The 21,477-nt window shown below is 39.2% G+C and overlaps 1 protein-coding gene across 1 annotated transcript in view; it reads right to left on the bottom strand.

Annotated features, from left to right (window-relative positions):
- Positions 1-753: 753 nt before the first annotated feature.
- Positions 754-21,477, bottom strand: part of tmtc2a (transmembrane O-mannosyltransferase targeting cadherins 2a) — a 64,860-nt gene continuing 44,136 nt past the window's right edge. The window contains exons 4-12 of the mRNA XM_004548279.6: positions 20,531-20,645; positions 19,743-19,828; positions 17,879-18,063; positions 17,557-17,635; positions 15,121-15,242; positions 12,175-12,256; positions 9,739-9,853; positions 7,456-7,519; positions 754-2,594 (exon numbers count right to left, since the gene is read on the bottom strand). Of these exons, the coding sequence (XP_004548336.3) occupies positions 2,391-2,594; positions 7,456-7,519; positions 9,739-9,853; positions 12,175-12,256; positions 15,121-15,242; positions 17,557-17,635; positions 17,879-18,063; positions 19,743-19,828; positions 20,531-20,645 (1,052 nt within the window). The 3' untranslated portion in view covers positions 754-2,390. The remainder of the gene's footprint in view (positions 2,595-7,455; positions 7,520-9,738; positions 9,854-12,174; positions 12,257-15,120; positions 15,243-17,556; positions 17,636-17,878; positions 18,064-19,742; positions 19,829-20,530; positions 20,646-21,477) is intronic.

The following is a 21,477-nucleotide window of genomic DNA, read 5'->3' as shown; positions in this document are numbered from 1 at the left end:
TTCAGTCGAGCTCAAAGGTGTTGATTTTGGAGCAAGACCTTGTGTCTTGGTCAGCACACTCTCAGTCCACAGCGATGTAAAACTCACTTCAATGTGGACAGGGACACTGGTGTTCCAGCAGTTTCCAGTTCATGGCAGGCTTTGGTTAAGATGTTCAGGAACCTCTCATCTGATGGGTGACAGTTTCTGTCTTCTTCCAGACCTTAATAAAATGGTGACACATACAAATATTCACACACAGTGGTTTAAACTGATAATCTTGAAATCTGCAGCTGATTAGAAATGGTTCCTAGAGCCATTTCCGCCCTGTAAAAATCTACAAATTTCCTTAGCTTTTCACCGAGTTCCTTAGACGTTCTCAATGTTCTGAGTGTTGGTCATTCCAATGAGTGCTATCAAGCAAATGCTTTTTATTCTGGCAAAGAGTAACTACCAGTTGTAGTCAATCTTGATCTTTAACATTTAGTTAATAGGCCTTATAATTTTAAAAGATATTGTAGAACCTTCCGTACCACTTATCAAAAGATTTTATTGCATGTATTTGAGCTTGTATGTACATTTGACCCTGTGCAGATTAGCAAAATTCCAAAATAAATGTAATCTTGTTCACCCTTTTTTATTGTGAAAAATGAATGCTGTATAATCATTCCACCCTGGTTCTAGGGTGAGTTTATGTATCCTTGTGACCACAGACTTCTGTCTGAAATTTATGCTTTTGACTTGCATCCTGGACGACATTATGGAGCACTAAAATAAAAAAAAATCATTTTTTTATTATGAAAAAGGTTCACTTTTACAAAACACAACACTGTTTAAGCTACACATTTCCTTTAATTTAACCAAACATCACAATCATCAGGAAAAAAAAAAAAAGCATAAAACTCTAAAATCCTTTAAAAGCTCTCTCTGTGTCACAAACTATTTCTGTGACAGGAATCACAACCTGATGTCCCTGAACAGAGAGAACAAAAATACACATATGAAACCATTTCAATATAGTTGTCATTTTGCCTACTGTAGCCTATCTATTGCGAGGAATGAGAAAGGGTGGGCAGATACGACAATGAAACGGCACAGTGTTGGCATATTCACAAGAAAATAACATATTAATAAATTAAATTTGATCACATGAAATGTAACATCTTTATTTGACACGAGGAACACAGGAGTGAAGAAAAGTTCTTGCTTGGCACGAGAGGTGTAAAGACTCAGTACAAGCTTTGGCACCACTGAGGAATTTTTAATCATTACAGTCACGAGAATTTAAAATGCACCACGTGCAAACAATCGTCAGTGACGTGTTTGGCTGCACATTATGTCCAAACCTATTCCTTTATGTGCTCGGAGCAATGTACAGCACTTTATCTGAAGGCGGTTCTAGAAGATGTTTATGCACTTGCATGCTTTTAATGTTTAATTGAGTGTGTTAGGAGGCAAATTCAAAGCTAGACTATCCTGAGCAATCCATCAGGGATTTCGTTTCCTTTCTTTACAAAAAAAATTATAAAAATTAAAAAATAATCCACCTATTTAGGATTGCACCCTTACAACATTATCACTGGGCAGTTAAGCAAAAGAAGACCTTCTTCCTTGTCCAAAACAACCAAAAAAATGGTGCTTACATTGCCCATAATGCAGCTTAGCAGACAACAATTTGGTCGAAACTCAATTTCGCACCACAAGTAACGAAACTCAAATAGAGATGCTTCTGGTCTGTTAAGCTTGCTTCTTTGTAACTGCTACCCCCCAGAATCCCTTCAACTTTCACTCAATCAGCACTGACTGAAGTGACATCACTTGCTCCTTTGGGAGCAACAAAAGACTTTACACAAGTTTTCACACACACAGTAGTTCTCCCTACGACCTGCAAATAGAATCTGACATGTACAAGTGTGGTAGTGAAGTCCATCTTTCAGTTAAACTAGCTGATATAATGAAACAACTTGAGTAATTTACCCATCAGTGCCCACGCTTTAAAATCTATTCTGTAAGAATTAACACCTGAATCTATGCTCTTATTAAATCAAGTGCTCTAAATCATGCCAGATGTTTAGATTATATCAACTAATAATTAGCTGATATTTGAGACCTTAAAGAATTTTTGGGGGACTTTCAAATTATTTGCTTTTGACTTCAATGTATATTTAACATCATAGCATTTTATAAAAAATGTATGCAAAAGAAGTTTGTTTTAGTAGTTTGAGCTACCATATGGCAATATGGCATACTGTGAGGCAGCACATGTCCACTGAATCCCAGCCCTCAAACCTTCAAAGTGTCTTTCACAAGCACTGTGAGCTGAATCGCTAAAGAAATAGTCTTTAGTGAAATTTGAGCCACCAGCTCTTTCATATCTCTGAAGGAGATGACATCATCAGTGAGGGAGGAGTTCAAACATCGCCTTTCTGCATCCCGAGCGCGCGTTTAGTCCTGAGTCCCTGCCTCTCCATGATGTTCCACAGCTTCCGCAGGTTCGACTGGGTAATGACATCATCAGGTTTGAGCTGGAGAGCCCGCAGGTAGTTGGCTTCTGCTTCGGTAAGCTTCCCATTCAGGTGGAGGATGGCACCAAGGTTCATCAGAGCAGCTGGGTACTGGAATAAAAAACAGAAAAAAAAAAGAAGGGAGCAGTGGATGTTTGGCATAAGGGTGATAAGATACAGGATTGTTGTAGTTTTGCAACAGTGCTGACCTTGCATTTATTTGGGCAAACCATTTTAAACCTGCCCTTGTTATTTCCGCATCTGACACAGAAAATGATGTGAGATACACAATTTAGGAAGCTTGCCAGTTCTGGATGGTAGATTAAAGAAAGGGCTCTGGTGCAATTTATTTTAGGCCCTCCTTTAAGAAAATCAAATACCCATTAAATTAGATAGAACGCAATCTCTCTGTGCAGATCAAATAGATAGGAGTATGTCCTCTAACAATGCCGCAGTAAACAAAAAGGTAGCTACAGATTGTGTGTGGGCAAGGGCTCAGTATTTATTGTGATATGCACGATCAAACCCATTGAGAAGAGTGTTTATAGAGTCCTCTTGATTAAAATGCCATACTTTTAAGTTGCAAAGTGAAACCATATGACCCTGAAAAGCAGTCCAGTTGTGGGGATCTACAAAATCTAAGTCATAGCCATCCGTAACTAACAAATACACCCATATCTCATCCTCAAAATCATCTGCACCTAATCGCCCAGGCCTGGCCTCGTTCCCAGGACTGCATCCCCACTGCATGACATGTTGTTACTAACTTGGAAAATAAATCAAAAGATTTTCCCAGCATGAACACAACTGTTTGCCTCTCCTCAGCATGGATTTTTCACTTGTTTACGTTCCACTTTTCAGTGATTGTGAGCGCACTCAACAAATGCGCACATATAGAGCTTGATTATTTAAAGCAGTGAGAATGTTGGAAAGCTGTTGATTAATTGCGGTTTTTACAGGAAAAAAACTATACAGCTAACTTTTTGTTTTTCTCACCTACACAAAAAAGGACAATAATTATAATTAAATGTTATATTTCAGAATTTCAGAGCTCCTCAGTTTTTGATCATACAGGAATTTTGTAGGCAGGAGAGGCATACTTACTCTTACTCTTAATGAGGGTTCCCTTGTTATTTAGGGAAATATGCAACACACTGGCATATTAAATCACACCAAAGCCAATCATGGGACAATAGAATTGGACAGACGAAAGAAAACAGGCAGTTTGAGGGTAAAAGTTTCTGTATTTTTACCCTCTGTGACGAAAAAGAAAGTATCGACCTCTGATCCACAGCTTTTGAGAAGAGGCCTTTAAGCCATAGTGGAATATGATCACATTATCCAGCATATTCTGTTCAATTCTCTTTCTCAGAGGACATTTGTTATAGTATTAAATCACACTCACTGTTACCACAGTAATGACAGGTGCAGCCACATCCACCAGCACTGAAATCTTGAGGGATTATGATCTTAAGCGCATACAAATTACAACATAACCTCATCGTATCATAATTTTTGATTTGCCGGGAGCAAGACATGTACTGTGTCATGATTATACAATTTTCACACGCTGGAAGCATTGCCTGTTCTGCTCAGACTCGACATTATATTTGTGATGAATCTCGGAGTGGGTAAATACAGCGTTTTAGTGTGTAAAATGAAAAACACCCTCGCACCTTTCTCTGGGGGCACATATTCATTGCTTTTCTTAGCACGTAAAGCCAGAGCTGAATCTTTCATGACCTGAAAGCTATTGGATTAAGCTGATATTTGAGAGACTGTCATTCACTAAGCAGACATGTGCAGGGAAAATGTCAAAGAGAAGAGGCACTATAGTCCTGAAAAATGAAAAGAGGAGCCCCTCAGTGTGTCTGAAAGTGCATGTGAAGGCTTTAAGAGTGTGAATTATAATGACTGGGATTGAAGAAACATATTTCTTACAGAACAAAATGTAAACACACAGCTTTTCAAATTAAAATGGACAACCAGTATTCTTCTAGTCAAAGATCTGACTGAGCTCTTAAGGCTTAAACAGGATGTAAAGAGAAAGGCAGCCCTTCTCTTTAAAAGTGTCAGATTGTATAAAATAGTAATACCAAGCCTATAGATATTCCCTATGGCAGTAGGTCAGATTAGCTTATTTTAAAAAGTTCTCTAAAAGTAAAGAAGTAAGGGCCATAGTAACAGGAACAACACTAATATGGGAACACGAGGCAACGTAAATGAAATTCCTTGTAGGAATAACAAGCACAAAGGCTGTTAGAGCAAAGGTCACAAGTATTACATTACTAGTCTCCATTTTCAGCAAAGTTAGAGAACTAGCTGGGGCAAAGGATACATTAGCTGATATACAACTAAACAGAAACTAGAGGATTAGTTACATGACTTGGCTATATTATGACTAACTGTTACCTGAATGGAGTGGATAAGACCTAAACTGTTTAGCTAAAATAAGTCTCCAGAACTGATACGTGAGTCAGTCTCCAAGGTTGAACTAAGTAAAGGTCATAAACAGTGTTGGTCAAGTTACTTGAAAAAAAGTAATCAGTAACTAATTACTGATTACTTCCCCCAAAAAGTAATCCCGTTACTTTACTGATTACTTATTTTCAAAAGTAATTAATTACTTAGTTACTTAGTTACTTTTTAAAAACACGATTTACAACCTGAAGAGGTGATAAAGTGATAGATCTTTCAGCCCAATTCTACTTTTTCTACATAATCCATCATACAAACTGTAATCAACTGGAAAAGTCTCTTTTTAAAACTTGTTTTATCAGTTTTAATCTTTTAACTTTATGCATCAAGCAAAAATTTAATTATATGCAACATTCTCTGACTTGAATAAATTAGTTTAACATTTAAACCTTTTTTTTTTTACACATTCCAGCACATAAAATAAAATATTTTTTGTGTTTACACTCACTCTTTCAAATAGATGCAAGTAAAACACAGCAGAAAATAAATAAAGTCAAAGACTAGCGGTCCTGTTGCTCTATTTTCACCTGTAAAGCAGGACTGGGGTAGGCGGAGGTTTACCCTGGTGCAGGTGTGCCGCGGTCAGTTGAAGAATCCGTGAGTGTCTCTGTGAGTTTCCCATTACGTGGTAGCACACTCGGTGCTTGCTTGGAAGTTTAGGGGGTTTTTTCGCTGTAAAAAGAAGTTTTCTTCCCACGCACGATGGACGCTAATGTTTTTGTCACTTTTTATGGAATCAAACTCAAAGTAAGGTCAGTACTTCCACGCTTTAAATGCTGCACGCTCATACTCTCTCCCGCACTCGATATGTGAACCATTGTTGATCTGCACACAGCTGTTGTCACTAACGGCGCACTCGCTTACGTCACTGTCATGGGACATTCTCGCAAAAAAATCACGGTTTTAGTAACGCAGTAACGCAGCGTTCCTACGGGAAAGTAACGGTAATCTAATTACCGTTTTTGCAATAGTAATCCCTTACTTTACTTGTTACTTGAAAAAAGTAATCGGATTACAGTAACGCGTTACAAGTAACGCGTTACTGCCCATCTCTGGTCATAAATAGAAAGCAGAAGCAGCTAGCATGTAGCTAGCCAGCTAGCTGCATAAAATATATCAAATTCCTAATGAAAACAGTTATAGTTCATGGTTAGTTAGAACTAAACATAATAAAACATTTTTGTTTTCCGAGGTCATATATGATAATCTTACCAGTTCTAAGTTACTTAGAACTGTGGAGCAACAGTACTGTGACCACATTTATTATTTAACATTGTTCAGCACTGCCTGAACTCTAACAGGCAAACTTTCTTCTAATTTCTTTAAAAAGTCTTTAGAAATAGTTCTCCAGGTTTCTTGAACGACTTTAAAAGCTCACATGCACTCCGCTGTTAAACAGTAGTGCCCATTCAAAATTTTGTATTGTACAAGTTCTAAGTTGAGACTTTTAGTCATTTTGAAGGTGTTTACGCATATTTGTTTTCAGAAGTTTTAATCTGGATTGATGGAAAAAATCTCTCTGCCACTTGATTGATCAATTTGAATTAATAGCTTATACATTCTCGATAGCCATTTAAGGGTTAGATATTACACATATTAACAAATTTTGTTACCAAAGTAGGTTTTTCTTGATCCAGTTGACTGGGTAGCAAAGTACCTAAATATACAATTTGAAATTTATTCTTTGCCAAGATGTCTGCTATGTCTAGACACAACACTGGCTCATCCTTTTGTTGCTTGGATGAGGCAAAGGTCAGTGTTAAGTAGTGTAACTTGGAATAAACTATAAATTAATAAGAGTTGGCCCAAGACGTTTGCACAATGTGTTAGACAAACACGTTGGGAAATGCTTCTATAAAAGGTGCCTTATAGACTTACACCAGTTAATGCAGTGGAGGCAGGATGAGGTCTAACCCCGTCATATAACTGAACATAAGTCACAGAGCAGGCCATCAGTAAGCACACTGACATAATAAATGACTCCAGGAAGCTCCTTCAGACCTTGTCTAACAACACAGGGGTTCCTATAACTCTAAATCACCTTCCACAGACTGGTCCATGCACCCTTTCCCTTTGAAGTGACTGAGGTATACCAGACAGACAGGCTATAATGGCTACCAACTTCCTCAACCACTTGTGCAGACATCAAGAGACATGATCTCTGCAAAGCTTGGTCTGTTTAACTATAGTGTTATGATCAAGCATTTACTCTGAAGCTAAGAGCGTGACTTCAGTGTCAGACAACTGAATCATTAAGCTCTTTTCTCACTTGGAATTTGGTTGGTTGTATAAAGGTAACAGTTCACAGGCATGACCAGAACACAGTTTCCATTTCATTTCCAGCACTATCGCTGCTTGCCAGGAACAACAGTACTATAACGTAATGTCAGAATGATGGGTAATACATAGTATGTTGTAAATTGAATTTACAGTGCAGACGTGTGTGTGCATTTCCATGATAAGTGCTAACAGGCCTACCAGTCCAGGTACTTACATCTGGTCTGAGGCTGGCTGCACGCTTGTACTGCCTTTCCGCCGCCTCGTTTAGATTGGCCTGTCTGAAGAGAAAGAAGAGCGGAGAGTAAAAAATTTGCACATTATAAGATATTTTTATCAATGATAAAAACGAATATATTTTCCAGCTAATGATTGTATTCACTCATTGTTAAGCTTCTTAGTATATAAATTATCGTGAATATTGTTCATTTAACGTAAGAAAGAAATGTGTATGATTTCACTCATACATAGTCAAATTAATTCATGTAGTCATTAGTGTCATTTAAATTCTGCTGGTGTAGTACTAATAGGCACAATGATACTTAAGCAAAGAAAATTTCACACACACACACACACACACACACACACACACACACACACACACACACACACACACACACAGAGTAAGCTCCACAATTACATTTTTGGGCCGTTTCTGACAATTATAATTAACAATTTTTCGAGTCATTAGTGAGATCAAATTTCTACAGAGGGTCTTGAACCTCAAGTTGGTAACTGCTGCTTTTAACTCTTATTTTAAGTAAATACAGATAGACTCAACTTTTATAATACTATTAAAAGCTGCAAGATTTCACACTACATTTTTACACACTGCGTTAAAGTATTTGACTGAATAGCAAGTCATAGTGAAAATTATACTACTATTTGTACCTGCCAAGGCTTAAAAAATGACTTACTAATTTGAAAGACTTGCTTACATTCTGTCTCACGTAATTGTCAAATGACAGTACAAACTCTTTGCCTACTGCAGTGATGTTGTAAAATACTGGAGCTTCTAATATAGCCACCGGTAAACAATATTCTGGGACAAGCGGCAAATAGGCTTGACATAAATGGGATCATGTGTTTGGACACTGATTCAGCACATTAGGCCTTACTTTGAGGTTCTCATTTATAAATAGATAAAGAGAAGCAGACAATGTTGATGCCAAGACTGCTTAAAGCACCAAAAGTCCTCCCTGACATGGGTACAGTAGCAGTAGTTAATCGGCTCTACACTAACATTATTCATGGAGTACATGATCTGGACTTTGCTGTGCCAAAGTTAATAAAGCCCTTCCTTCCTGACATGCTAATTTGTATTTATAAGGCTTTAAAATAAAGGACACATTATGGATATCATAGTCATCTCCTAGTGTCCTTCCTTGGTCTTTGTTTTGTTTGGGGAAGTGCTAGAGAGTCATTAAATAACAGATAAAGTTACAGGAAGCCACATTTAAAGTCAAAATCTTTAGGTATCAGGGAGGTCAAAAGTAAAGTCATTTCCTTCTTTTTCTGATTAGAAAATTGCATATTTCCTAATCCTCAACCTGTAAAATAAAGCAAAGATTTGTGTCGGTAAAACACGTCGCTTAACAGCAATGTTACACTTGCATGATGTGTATTTAGAGTTAGTTTGTGCAGAACAATTACAGGCAAATCCTACATTGCACTGGACTGTCAGGTCATTCTTATCATCCTGTTTATGCTCAGTCAGTCACTGCACATAAAGCAAGCCCCGGTTTGTGGCTTATCTTTATTATCAGCCAGGACAGCTTTAGCTTTGACAGGTGGGCGTCATATCAATAAACACTAATCCTAATCTGTTTGGATTTATGTCCCGAGGGTCTCATCTTAAAATAACCAGTCGGATCAGAACTCGAAGGAATGACTTGTCATTTAGATTTATCCTTAGGTTCTCGAATGCAAACCTCAGTCAAGCCCTTAGACTTTTAGCTTTTTACAAACCCTCTGTGGCAGCGCACTGAGATGCTTCAGAGAAGAAATGACTTTTCCAGATATGTAGAGCAAAAATGAGTTAAGGTTCATCATTCCAATATTTTCCCTCAGTTGCTGGGAGTAGAGGACATTTGCAGTCCCTTTTGACACATTTTAAGATTTATAAGCTGTCCGTGTACACGGTTGCCAAACTTTGAGGGAAAAATTCTCCTATTGCTTCTTTACAAGCCGTGCACAGAAACCTCACCACTTCCATTTATATATGTAATACATAAAAACTTTACCAGCAGCTTTTCCACTGAGAGGACATTTTACTATTCTGTAACGCTGGTATAATTTATATTTGAAAAGATGGCTTTTAAACGGCAGTGGTAAAGAACAAAACCCTCAAATGTTGAGGCAGCATGAGGGCAAACTCAGCAAATAATGAATTTCCAAAACACCGTAATTCTTTGAAATATCTCTTCATTCAAAATTCTGTACTAGTAAGGGAATCCCCACGCAGAAACACAGCTTTTTCAAAGTGGCGATTTTAGCCAACCTGAGCATATGAGCAGCACTGAAGACCACATCAAACTCAAAGTTGTCCAATTCTGCGGCTCTTTCCGCCATCTCTGCAGCCTCGCCAAGACGGGACTGCTCCAACAGAAATTGTCCTGGAAAGAAAGAAAGATGAGGGTAGCAGAAGTTCTGTTAAGAACCTGTTAGCTCCTGTGTCACAGAAATGGAGCTTATTCCTAAGTCCAGTATGGAAGATCTGTAATCACTCATCTGTCTGCTTCTTGGGTGTTCAGCTGCTAGTCTTTTCTTTACATCTCTTCCATTTACCCGTCCTCCCCATATCTGCCTCACATTGGTCATCCAGAACCCCATCCAAGCCTCCAAAACAGATTAGCGTAATTCTGTATCTTAATAAATCCTGTCAGATTTTTCCAAATGATGTTGCTTTATTGAAATATATTGATAGTGTCCAGAACATGTATCATTATGCTTCAGATTCAATTCATCTACTAGATGTAGAAATATTTTAGTACATTTCATATAGGGCCATTATTAGTTCAAAATTTCAATTTATTCCTACTACTAATAAGACTTTTTGCATCAACACTGAAAATTCCGGCATACTGACATTAGCATTTAGTTTTAAAAATAACTGTGCCTAAGCATATCTTTATATACAAAATAAAGATACCAGAGCTACGGGGGCTTTTTGTTTCCTTTTCAATTTTACCAAGCAAATGCACAACTGTATTCCTTGTTATCGCACTGCAGCAAACCAATGGGATTGGAATGAGATGGGGACATCTTGTAGAAGAGTAATGACAGGTAAAGATGGTGACTGGTGTGTAAAGAAACGAAGATGAATGGAAGCTGAGTAAGAAATGAGTGAGACAGAAAAAGAGGCAGGGAAAGCAGGAGACAAGTCAGACAGTGATAGACTGAAGGATTGTTGTTGTTTTGCTCGGCAGCGTTTGAGAACACAGATGAGACGCAGGTTTTCATGGGTTTTCCTGTGTGAGTCTTGCCACCTGGTTCAGCACCTTCAACTCCCTGCACCAGCGGCTATAAATGAACAGCCAAGTCTAACCACAGATGTTACTGAATGCTGGAAAAAATTGCAATGTAGGGATAAACTCAGGCGTATGCCTGTTTGCATTCTTGCACTGAATGCTAACTGTGTTTGCCTGAGATTCCCGAAAACCAAGCGCACTCCAAAGGAGACTACCTAGAAATGGTTCTGCATTAAAATGAGAACAATGACAGGAAAGGGGTCTTTGTTTTAGCTTTCACCCTCTGTGTCCTTCCTTCCGAGCACATCTTTGTACGTGTATTTGGTGTTCTATAATGTGAACAGATAGCATCACTCCTAACATACTCACACCTGGAGATCATCCAGTGACCCCAGGATAGCAAAGGCAGCCAGATGTGCGATAAAAGGAGGAGGCAGCCCAAATAAACATCACTTATAGCAAAAAGCTACAAGATAACATTGGAAAAAAAGAAAATGGAGAGAAAGAGCGTAAGGACTTCAGAAGGGGAAACTGCTTCGTCCAAAGTCAGCAGCAGACAGACCCCTCATACACTGACCAATCTAAACTCAAAACCAAAGATATCAGTGCGGAGAAAGCACCAGGAGAAATAGAAGGAGATAAGAGGAGAAAGGGACAATGCACAATGGTGCTTTGAGCGGGATAACACAGAATTCATTTCCTATGAATATCCCGGAGATAGCTCCTTGGAGCAGCAGGGAATCTGTTCCTCCAAGCTGATATGAAAAGCCTCAATAACAGCGGCGTGGGAGGAACACGGTACCGTGTTTAACAATCGTAAAATGTGTATTCAGACTCTGTCTTCTCACGCAGATAAACGCAGCATACGTGGCTTTTTCTGAGTGTGTTTGCACCATCTGCAACGCTTCAAACAGCTCCAACAGTGCCAGCACTGATACGAAGAAAAAAATGAAATGACAGCGTGTTACCGCCATTATTTTACGGAACTCTAATAAAAGCGCTGAGAGATTGGACATTTCTGGATTATTAACTCCCAGCTTTGATTTTTTCTTTCCCATAATTCTTATCGAGTTACATAAGCAATCAGAGTGGAACCAGTGTGGTTTATAACATTAGTTGTCAAATGACATGGTAAATTTAATTGCACTCTGAGGGTGACGCCATTAAGTTTTTGTCTTGGTTTGTGGAGGGTAAAGAATTGCGAGTGTGAGCACAGCTGAAGGCAGCAGAGGCCGATCATAACCGTATTAATGCAACGCCTTACAGTACTGGCAGCCATGCATGATTTAGCTGGTAGAGAAACACTTCAAACTAGATTGTCGCTAAAATAACTTCAAAACTGTCCATCAACTACAGGCAGACACTTCTGAAGATATAGGCATTCATGGTTTTATAATTAGAATATCTATTTTTAAACAGGCTTTGTTTAACGTGTCTCTAAATAAATCTTTTAATATATTTCTTACCGTAGTGCATGTAGCAGTTTCCTTTCGTCGGGTCTAGATGAATAGCTCTCAGGTAATATCTCTCCGCTTCTGTTTTCTGCCCCTTAAAAAACAAAAAGCAACTCAAGTCATTATAAGTGATGGTTGAACATGATTTTTTTTTGAGAGGTTTTTGTTACATCCTTGATTATTCCACTGATACAACATAACCTGAACACTGCAGGCCTGAAAGAAAGAATACTGAAATAAATGCACTTCGGGGTAAACCAATACTGCCAAACACTTGTTCATTCATAAGCTTCCCATCAAATTAATTCTTTTTAGCTGTAAAGACAGCTCTGAAATCTAATATACATATTAAAGATTAAAACAAAGGGTTAAAAACATAAACCTTAAAAAAAGCTAAACCTACTTTCAGCTGCTCTCGTATTCACAAGGGTTCACCACAGTAGGTAGTGAAACATGTTTTATTTGGCACACTTTTTATACCAGATGCCTTTCCTGACGCAAACCCAAAGGGATTTGCGTCTCCTCCCAGGATGGAACAGGGAAGCTAGGCAAATGGTAAATGTTTAAACCACAACACTATTGTTTCGACATGGTTTAAAATGGTATAGATTATGCTGACCACCAACAGTACATATTATATAACACACAATATGTATAGCTGGGCCTGAGCATGTATTTCTTTGCATCTGAAAAACTGTAGTGCATCAGCAGGCCTCATTTGAGTCAGAGCAACCCAATTTCTTTGTATCTGCAGAAAAGAGACGCTATTAAAAAACACAGCCGCACAATCTCTCATGCCGAACCGTTAGAGGAAAAACCTCCAAGGTGTTGGTGTGGGCGCATTTGTGTGCAGACTCTATTGCCTCTGTTCACGAGGCTGAATTTCTCCATCTCTTTTGTTTCACACGTCTGCGCCGATTGCTTCTATATTGCCAGCGGACTTGTCATGCAACAAGAAATGAGAGGGCAGGGCTCATTAGGCTTGCTTCATTAGCTTCTCCCAGTGCCGTCAATCGCTCTGAATGACCGAATATCAGGCATACATGGCTTATTTCACATTTTCTTTGGCTCCATACTCTTTACATTCAATTAAACCTTTTCCCTAAACATCCATCAGAAAGTACAGTGGTTCAGTCCATTTAGGTAGAAGCAAATCATCATTTAGCAGATTTATGGACGAGTTCAGGTCAGTGGAAAAAGGATGATTTTCAAACAACTATCAAAAGGATATTCCCTGATTTGTAGCTGAGTAAAAGGTTAGTTTAGCTGCTTCTACGTACTTTATCGTGCGGTCTTCCACAGTGCGAGACCATAGTTAGAATTAGTGCCGAATTATCCAAATATACGGCTGAGATTAAAGTCATAAGTCTCATGGTGTTGAATGACCACAAATTTCCTTAATGCACACCACACCACTCTGACTCCAGCAAGATACGTCTGACAGACAAGGAGGCCTGTAATATAGTGGAAAGAGTACACTAGCGGCTTTGGAGTTGCACTTGTTATTTGCTCACGGATGTGGACGTGTGCAAGACTATCAGGTTCTGCCTATTATTTTGTGGATTTACACATGTAGCTTTTTTGGGGGTAGCTTTGAAAGCTGAAATGTGGTCGCTTTCGAGCTAAAATATTCCACGTTTCAAAGAAAAACAGTGCTGGGGTGAACCACAGTACAAGGCTCGAGTTTGACCTTTCCTTCCCCTGTCTGTATTGTCGATTGACTCTAGCAGGATGGCCAGAAATGTAGCCGATGGAGTGATTCAATAAGGAAGGGGAGTAATTGAATAATAAGCCCATCCACTGGCCTATTGTCCCGAGCCCATCCAATCTCATGTTTCTTAAGCCCTCTAGTAGTGGAGGTGGCCTCGTGGTGAGTGCATAGATCTGGAGCCCCTTGAGCATAAGGGAGCAGAGCAGATGTCCGGCCACCCTCGGTGACTCTAATGTGAACCTACTTAAGGTGTGTGTGCATATGCTGCATATCTTTAAATCTTTCAGCAAAGACGGGGAACTGGTCAGAGGTAAGGTTTAAAGCCCTTAGGGTTTGCAGCTGCCAGTGTGCACATAACAGTTTTGTAACTTCAGCTCGGTTGTGTTTTTATGCAGCACCCGAAGCCGTGGAAGGAGAGAGGTCAGCGTCGTTAAAAAAGGTTACGCAGGAAACACAGTTTGTCTCCCAAATCTAAACTTGACTCAGCTGCTCACACATCTGTCACATGCATGTGTATTTGTTTTTGTTTAGTGGAATGGGAGAGGTGGAGGAAGTACAGGAAGTGACAGGAAGTTTAACATTTAGAAGTTGGGCAAGTTCGTGTGTCCTTGGATGTCTTCTAACACTCCCATGAATATACAGGCACATGCAATGAAAGACAGAAAAAAAAGAAACATGGTTTATCAGGGTCATCCAATCACAGAGGGATCGCTCTCATCCACACCAGAAAAACTCCCTGCTTCCCTGACCTTCAGATGTCAGCCATGTATTTACCCTGCTCCAACACAGCAGTTTGTTGGCATCAGTCCTGGATCAGGATCATCCTAAGGTCACCCAAAATCTATTTAACATTTCTGCCTTCAGTTTTTCAGTTTCTTTTCTTTCACACTGTGTGGAAAGTGTGTGAAAAGTGTGAAAGTTCTGTCCAACTAGTAGTTGCAAGGGTCACACAATGAATTCATGCGTTTGAATCCACCCTTGCCTTTCATACTCAGGAAGCCCATATGTAATAACAGTTATCACAGCTCTTCAGTCTCTGCAGGGAAATCAATAGGATGGGTTCGCCTTGCTCCAGTGCCCCATAAGTTGTTCTATATGCATTATTCATCACTCCACTGTGCCACTCCAGGTCCCATTTAATTACACTCTGCCACATAGTTAACCACTGCAGTCATTACTAAGATAATGCTTTGTCTTCTGCTTCTTTCTCTGTGAGTGTGTGTGTGTGTGTCTGTAAGGGAACATACAATGATGGATAGCAGTTTTCCATAAGTGAGGTGAGCAGGGATGTGGTCAGGCTTGACCCTGAGGGACTCTCTGTACCAGTGACCTGCTTCCTCCAGCCTGTTCAGCCTCATGTAGGCTTCTCCTGAAAGGAGAGAGGAGAATGGAAAATATCAATAATAAAAGGAACTTGTTTTGTTTTGTTTTTTTTAGCATATGCATTTTAAGATTTCTTTTATTTAAAAAATGTAGGTGGTGCCACACTTGGCACCTTGCCTCCCCAAACACAAAAACATGTGCTAAACTATCTGGCTTAAGCCAAATTCACCAACACTCTTAGCTTCCCAGTCACCCTGGTGTTTTGACCCTTGTACACTTGCTTGTATTTACACACTTATTTCATCAAGGGGCTTTGCCTTTTTCAGTGAAAATAAGAACCTGTTCTTGATTAAAGTACAAGGGAAAAAAAACTAAACTAAAAAAAACAACAACATAAATATAATACCATATTTTAGAATTGAGTACAGTGAGGTTCTAGAGGTAAAAATCTCATTCATATTCTCATATTCTTGATTATGAGCCATAGTGTTAGAATCATCCAAAGAAGACTTACTATAAGCTGAGCCTTTGTGATGTGATGGCATGTGCTCATAACAGAAACTCACAATACTAAATTGGAACAGTGACACCCCTGATTTATGGAGGTCAGTTTTGGCTTGGTTCAAGGCTTAAAACATTTTTTAAGCAAGGACGTTCAGAAACATCAATGGGGAAACTGAATGGGCAATCAGTTATTAGATTTGGAGCCTTTACAAAAGGTGAGCACTGTTCCACTCTATTCTATATATTACACTTATAATTGTTCTTGCTCTTTTGGGGTACTGATTCTTGTCAGTTTTAATCAGTTTTTGTTTTTAGATTTTTTTCTCTTTTATTTCAGCATTTCATTTTTCCAGTCAGTTTTTGTAGCTCCTACAATATTAATCTATTTAAGGGTGCTTATTTTATCCTATTTGATTCTTCTCCTTCTGATCTTTTTTGTCTTTTTAGTCTTCTTTAAGGTGCTTTTAATCTATAATTAATTGCATTGTTTTTATTACATTTATTCTGACTTGTTATTAGCTCGTCAGTCATCTGTGAAGCTCTTTGAACTTCATCTAACAGCAGAACATGCTGCAAGTCCATCCATCCATCCATCCATTCGCTACCGCTTATCCTTTTCAGGGTCGCGGGGGGTGCTGGAGCCAATCCCAGCTGTCATAGGGCGAGAGGCGGGGTACACCATGGACAGGTCGCCAGTCTGTCGCAGGGCTAACACACAAGGACAGACAACCATTCATACTCACATTCACACCTAGTGGCAATTTGGATTATCCAATTAACCTATCCCCACAAACTGCATGTCTTTGGACGGTGGGAGGAAGCCGGAGTACCCGGAGAGAACCCACGCAGACACGGGGAGAACATGCAAACTCCACACAGAAAGACCCCGGCCTGATGGTGGAATTGAACTCAGGACCTTCTTGCTGTGCGGCAACAGTGCTAACCACCGTGCCACCGTGCTGCCCATGCTGCAAGTCTAACTGATTAATTTATTCATGGATGTTAACTCTGCGCTGTCTGGATCTGAGATAAACAGATAATGATGTAATGCTGGTTCTCATTATAATGGCTCGCTGTAATAGGTCATTTGAGAAACTTCAAATTCTTCTTAACCCCATGTTGACTGAAGTGACCACAATGCAGATAAATCTGAAGTTTCTCTGAAAGGACAAAAGCTGGTTATAAAAACTCAGAGATGTTGTTGGATGTGAGGGCATGCTCTTGGTCCCGAGAGTAAGAAGATAGGCTGATGACATATACTCAGTATCCCCTCCCATTATACTAATTCAAACACTCTTCCTTAATCCCTCTCTCCACCTGACTAAACACAAATCTTATTTTCCTTCAGCCTGCCTGTCAAAGGAATTTATGCAGACATCTCCCTGCAATCTCAACTATGTCATCGGGATGAGTTTACAATAATGTAATTAGTGTTACAATAACAAAGAGGGGGATGTGACTCGTTCCACAGATGAGCTTCACTTCTCCTCAAGAGGACACAAAGTGTGTGCACACATCGTTTTTGAGTTACAGTGGTGGAATCCAACAGGTGGGGTTCCTCGGCAATGATTAAATGGCAATTTGTTTAACTCACATTTTAAGCTCTCACAAGCCAGAAGGCCAACACTTGAGACGGGAACAATAATGTCAGATTGCACAGCTTTAACTCACATTATTACTGTGTTCTTCACAGCTCATGAATGTGTAATTTTATAGATCAAATGGTAGCGTTATCTCATCGAGATGCTTATTAACATTTCAAGCTGGAATCACCTTTGTAGTGATTTTTAAAAATAGATTTTTTTTATTACTGTTTAAAACAGATATTATATGTGAAAAAAAAGCTAGTCGCTCACCCATCATGTTGAAAAGGCTGTGTGGTGCAAACTGCCTCGGCATTTTCTGCACTGCCTCCTTGAAAATAGACAAGGCCTCCTGTAGAAAGAAAATAGTTAATTCAGCTAGTTCAGTTTTCAGTTCGCGTCACCATAATTGTGGCCTTTAACTAAGTAGTTAAATCACAAGCGGCACGGACAAAGTCCTAATGGAAAGTGTTACAAAAATTATTTTGGTCCTTCTCTGTTTATTCATGTTATGAAAGCTGAGATACAAAACAAGTACTTCTCAGCTCCTTCAAATATTCGCTGGGCCCTTTTCCCACAAACGGGACACACTGACCTCCTGCTGGCCCTGTTCATGGAGCAGTTTTCCCAGGTTGTACAGGCAACTGGTGACGGAGTTCTTGTGAGCGTGAGGATCCTTCAAATTCTCATCGGGAATGTCAGCACAAGTAAGGAAGGTGCGTTTGGCCTCTTCCAGGTGGCCCTGGTTCATCAAAATTATTCCTATATTCAAGTAGGCCGCTGTGAGTTCAGAGTGAAGAAAAAGCAGGTTCAATTAAAGGCATGTGAAATGATATAAAATGTCTTTTGACATAAATACATTTGTGTTCAGAAGTTTACATACACTCATCATGGAACAGAACATCATGGTAATTTTAGGATTTTAATCATTGTTTTTAATTGTTTCTTTTTCATTTTTAATGACTTTAAAAAACACGAACTGGGTGAACAAGTCTGAATTTATTTTGGATTTTCTCTAATCACCACAAGTTCAAACCATCCACATTTAAACCATCTATTTGTTGATTTTAAGTGAATTTGAAGAGGTAGTCTTCCTTCTTCATTATTCCATCCACTTTGTGCAGTGTACTGTTACTCCCATTACCACTGGCAGTAAACAGCCCCGGAGCATGATGCTACCACCACCATGCTTAACAGCTGGTACAGTGTTCTTAGTTTGAAAGCCTCACCTTTACTCACCCAAACATTTCTGTTATCATTGTGGACATATAGGTCAATCTGTATCTCATGTGGCCAAAAGGCAGGGGAGTCGAACTCCAGGCCTCGAGGGCCGGTGTCCTGCAGGTTTTAGAAAATCACCCTGGGTCAAGAGAATCAAATGATTACTGTTACCATGCCTCTGGAGAACTTCAAGACATGTTGAGGAGGTCATTTAGCCATTTAAATCAGCTGTGTTGGATCAAGGACAGATCTAAAACCTGCAGGACACCGGCCCTCGAGGCCTGGAGTTTGAAACCCCTGCCATAAGGCATTTCACTTGTCCATGTGAGCTACAAACTTCAGCCAAACTTAAAGGTGTTGAATTTGAAGCAGGGGATCTTGGAATTAGTAGTGGTATAGTAATATAGACATTTTTCAGATTGTGTAAATCTCCAATTCCTTCTTAGAGCTTCACTCCAGTTCCTTGGACTTTCCCATTGTTCTGAGTTTTGGTCAATCCAATGAGCGCTGTTAAACCACTTCTTTTGTTTATGTTTGCAAACAGAAGCAGCAAGTTGTAGTCAATCATGATCACAAGCAAGAAGTTAATATGGCTTTAACTCGTCACGTTAAAAGGCATTGTAGAACCTTTAACACCTCTTATTAAAAGATGGAAATGAGAATGCGCATATATTTGAGCATGTATGTATAGTTTTGATCTTAACGAAAATCCAAAATAAATTCACACTTGTGCAGCCTAAATTCCTGTTTTTTGAGGTCAAATATATATGCTGTACAATTATTCCACCCTGGAAAAAGAACAGTTCAAATAAATAATTATCAACTGTAAATAAAAGAGCAATAAACATAAAAAAAAGCTTTAAACAAAGAAAAAAAACTTGACGATCTACACAGAAGAACATGATAATACAGCCTAAAGGAGGCAGAACTTGAGGTCGGAGCAGAGAAAAGTAGGACACATAAATAAATACATGCCAAAAAAGAGATAAAGCTAACAATAAAGCTACTCTACTTGGTAGAGTAAAAGCTGGACCCTAATCTAATGTGAACACTCAAGCGCAGGACTGAATTGCATTACTTCACTGGCCCTTTACATGTCCATGCAAAAAAGAATAACCACATCAGCAATAAAATTAAAGTGTAATTAACCCCAAAGTCTAATTGATGACAGCTCTTCCCCTCAGGCTGACCGCCTCATAGATCATTTACAAAAATGAGACTCTCCGAGATTTACTTACATGCCAGCGTAGGCCGACTCCCAATGGCAAGTTTGTAATAACGCAGCGCTTCAGAAAAGCGTTCATTCTCCTGCAGAAGCAAACCCCTGGTCCAAGAAAAACGCAAAGATGTGACAAGCTGCAGTACAGTTTCTTTTAACTCTGCATGCAAAGTAAGCTTTAACCTCTCATCAAAGTAATGAGTGGTGAAAGTGGCAGGTTTTTCTTCCCGTATCCCATATACTTATATATAATCCCAATATAGCCAACCATCCATCAAGCTCAGGTAGCACCTCTGTTTTAAAGAATGCAAAACACCTTTCAGTTTTCCCTTCTCTCTTTGTTTCTTTGCCAGTTTCTTGGCACCCGTAACTTGAGAGGGAACGGAGAAGTGTGAAGGAAAACAGTGTCTGCATGAGAGTTACAGACACGGGTCTGCTATGAGGTTTTGGCATCTGTGACACCTTGTGTTGCAGGATTCTAAGTGTCTTTGTGTTCTCCCAAACCCTGCAAACCATGACTAATCAAATCAGCAGCAGACGGTACAAAGAGCCACAAGGGACACACAACTCTCTTGCATCAAGCCATACTCTGTATTTCATTTGCTTCTTCTCCTGTGTTAGATCTATTCTTGTGTGCCCTCTGTAAGTTTTTCCTGCTAGTCACTCTGTGTCTATATGCGCTCTCCTCTCTCCCCTTTCTCTTCCTTTTCCACAGTGATCTAAAGTGATGGATGGTAGGAATCAGAACTTGTTTGTGTCAAGACTATGCAAACACGAGGAGGTGGAACGGGCATCTTTATCACTCACAGGTTATACAGCATGTCAGCCATGTTCCCTCGGTAGTGCAGAGCATTTCTGTAAGCCTTCTCTGCCTCCGCCATCTTGCCCTGGTTCTTCAGTACGTTCCCCAAATTTCCCCAGGCTAGAGGAAATGTGCCAGTCAAGAGTTATACAGCAGAAGAAAAAAAAAAGATGCAGTTGGTGGTCATGTAAAAGCAGTTATTCACACTAATTTGTCAAAGTAAACTAGTATCACTTGATAAAAACAATTAATTGTACTTCTCATGCTTACTTGTTTATTTAGAGTGCTCTCTTTTTTTTTATTTAAGTATTCTTAGGCAAGTGTGTAACAATCCTCTAAGCAGTTTTCTGTTATTTTCTTGCACATATTTCTACTTGCCTCTTTCAAGATCAGGTTCCCACAGTGGGTTTCAGATCTCAGCCCAGTTAAAAACATGCATATTAAGTAGAACTGGGTATTGTTTGAGTTTTTAAAAAATTTGCTGTACATGCCATTTTTTTCCATCTTTAACAAAACAAGTGAAATGTCTCAAATGTACTAAAAACGTACAGAAACAAATATTAACACAGCACAAAATCCAAGCGGCAAAAATGCATTTGCCAAGCAGAGTTTTTACGTTCTTTGTTCACTTTCATCTTGAGTAGCTATCAGTATTCATTGATGCTGTGAAACTGCTTCGTCATCTTTGAATGTTACCTGTAAAATAACAGGAATGGGTGCGTAATGTTCCCCTAATAAAAAAAACAGCTTCATAGCTATAGTAACGGTTGCTGTGGCCAAAAGATTGATAAGCTAGCTTTGAGTTTGTAAAATTAACTAGAGCTTGAATGATTTTTCGGCAGGCAGATATTACTATCCAATTTTGCTGACATATCTGTACTGGCATATCTTAATAATAATAAATAACTACACATGAAGATTCTGTTTACGTTCTACCTGCTGGAAAGAAAAC

The sequence above is a fragment of the Maylandia zebra genome, linkage group LG17 (genome assembly GCF_041146795.1).
Source record: "Maylandia zebra isolate NMK-2024a linkage group LG17, Mzebra_GT3a, whole genome shotgun sequence".
Lineage (NCBI taxonomy): Eukaryota > Metazoa > Chordata > Actinopteri > Cichliformes > Cichlidae > Maylandia > Maylandia zebra.
The sequence above is the reverse complement of the archived record's forward strand: the minus strand, read 5'-3'. Positions and strand labels throughout refer to the sequence as shown.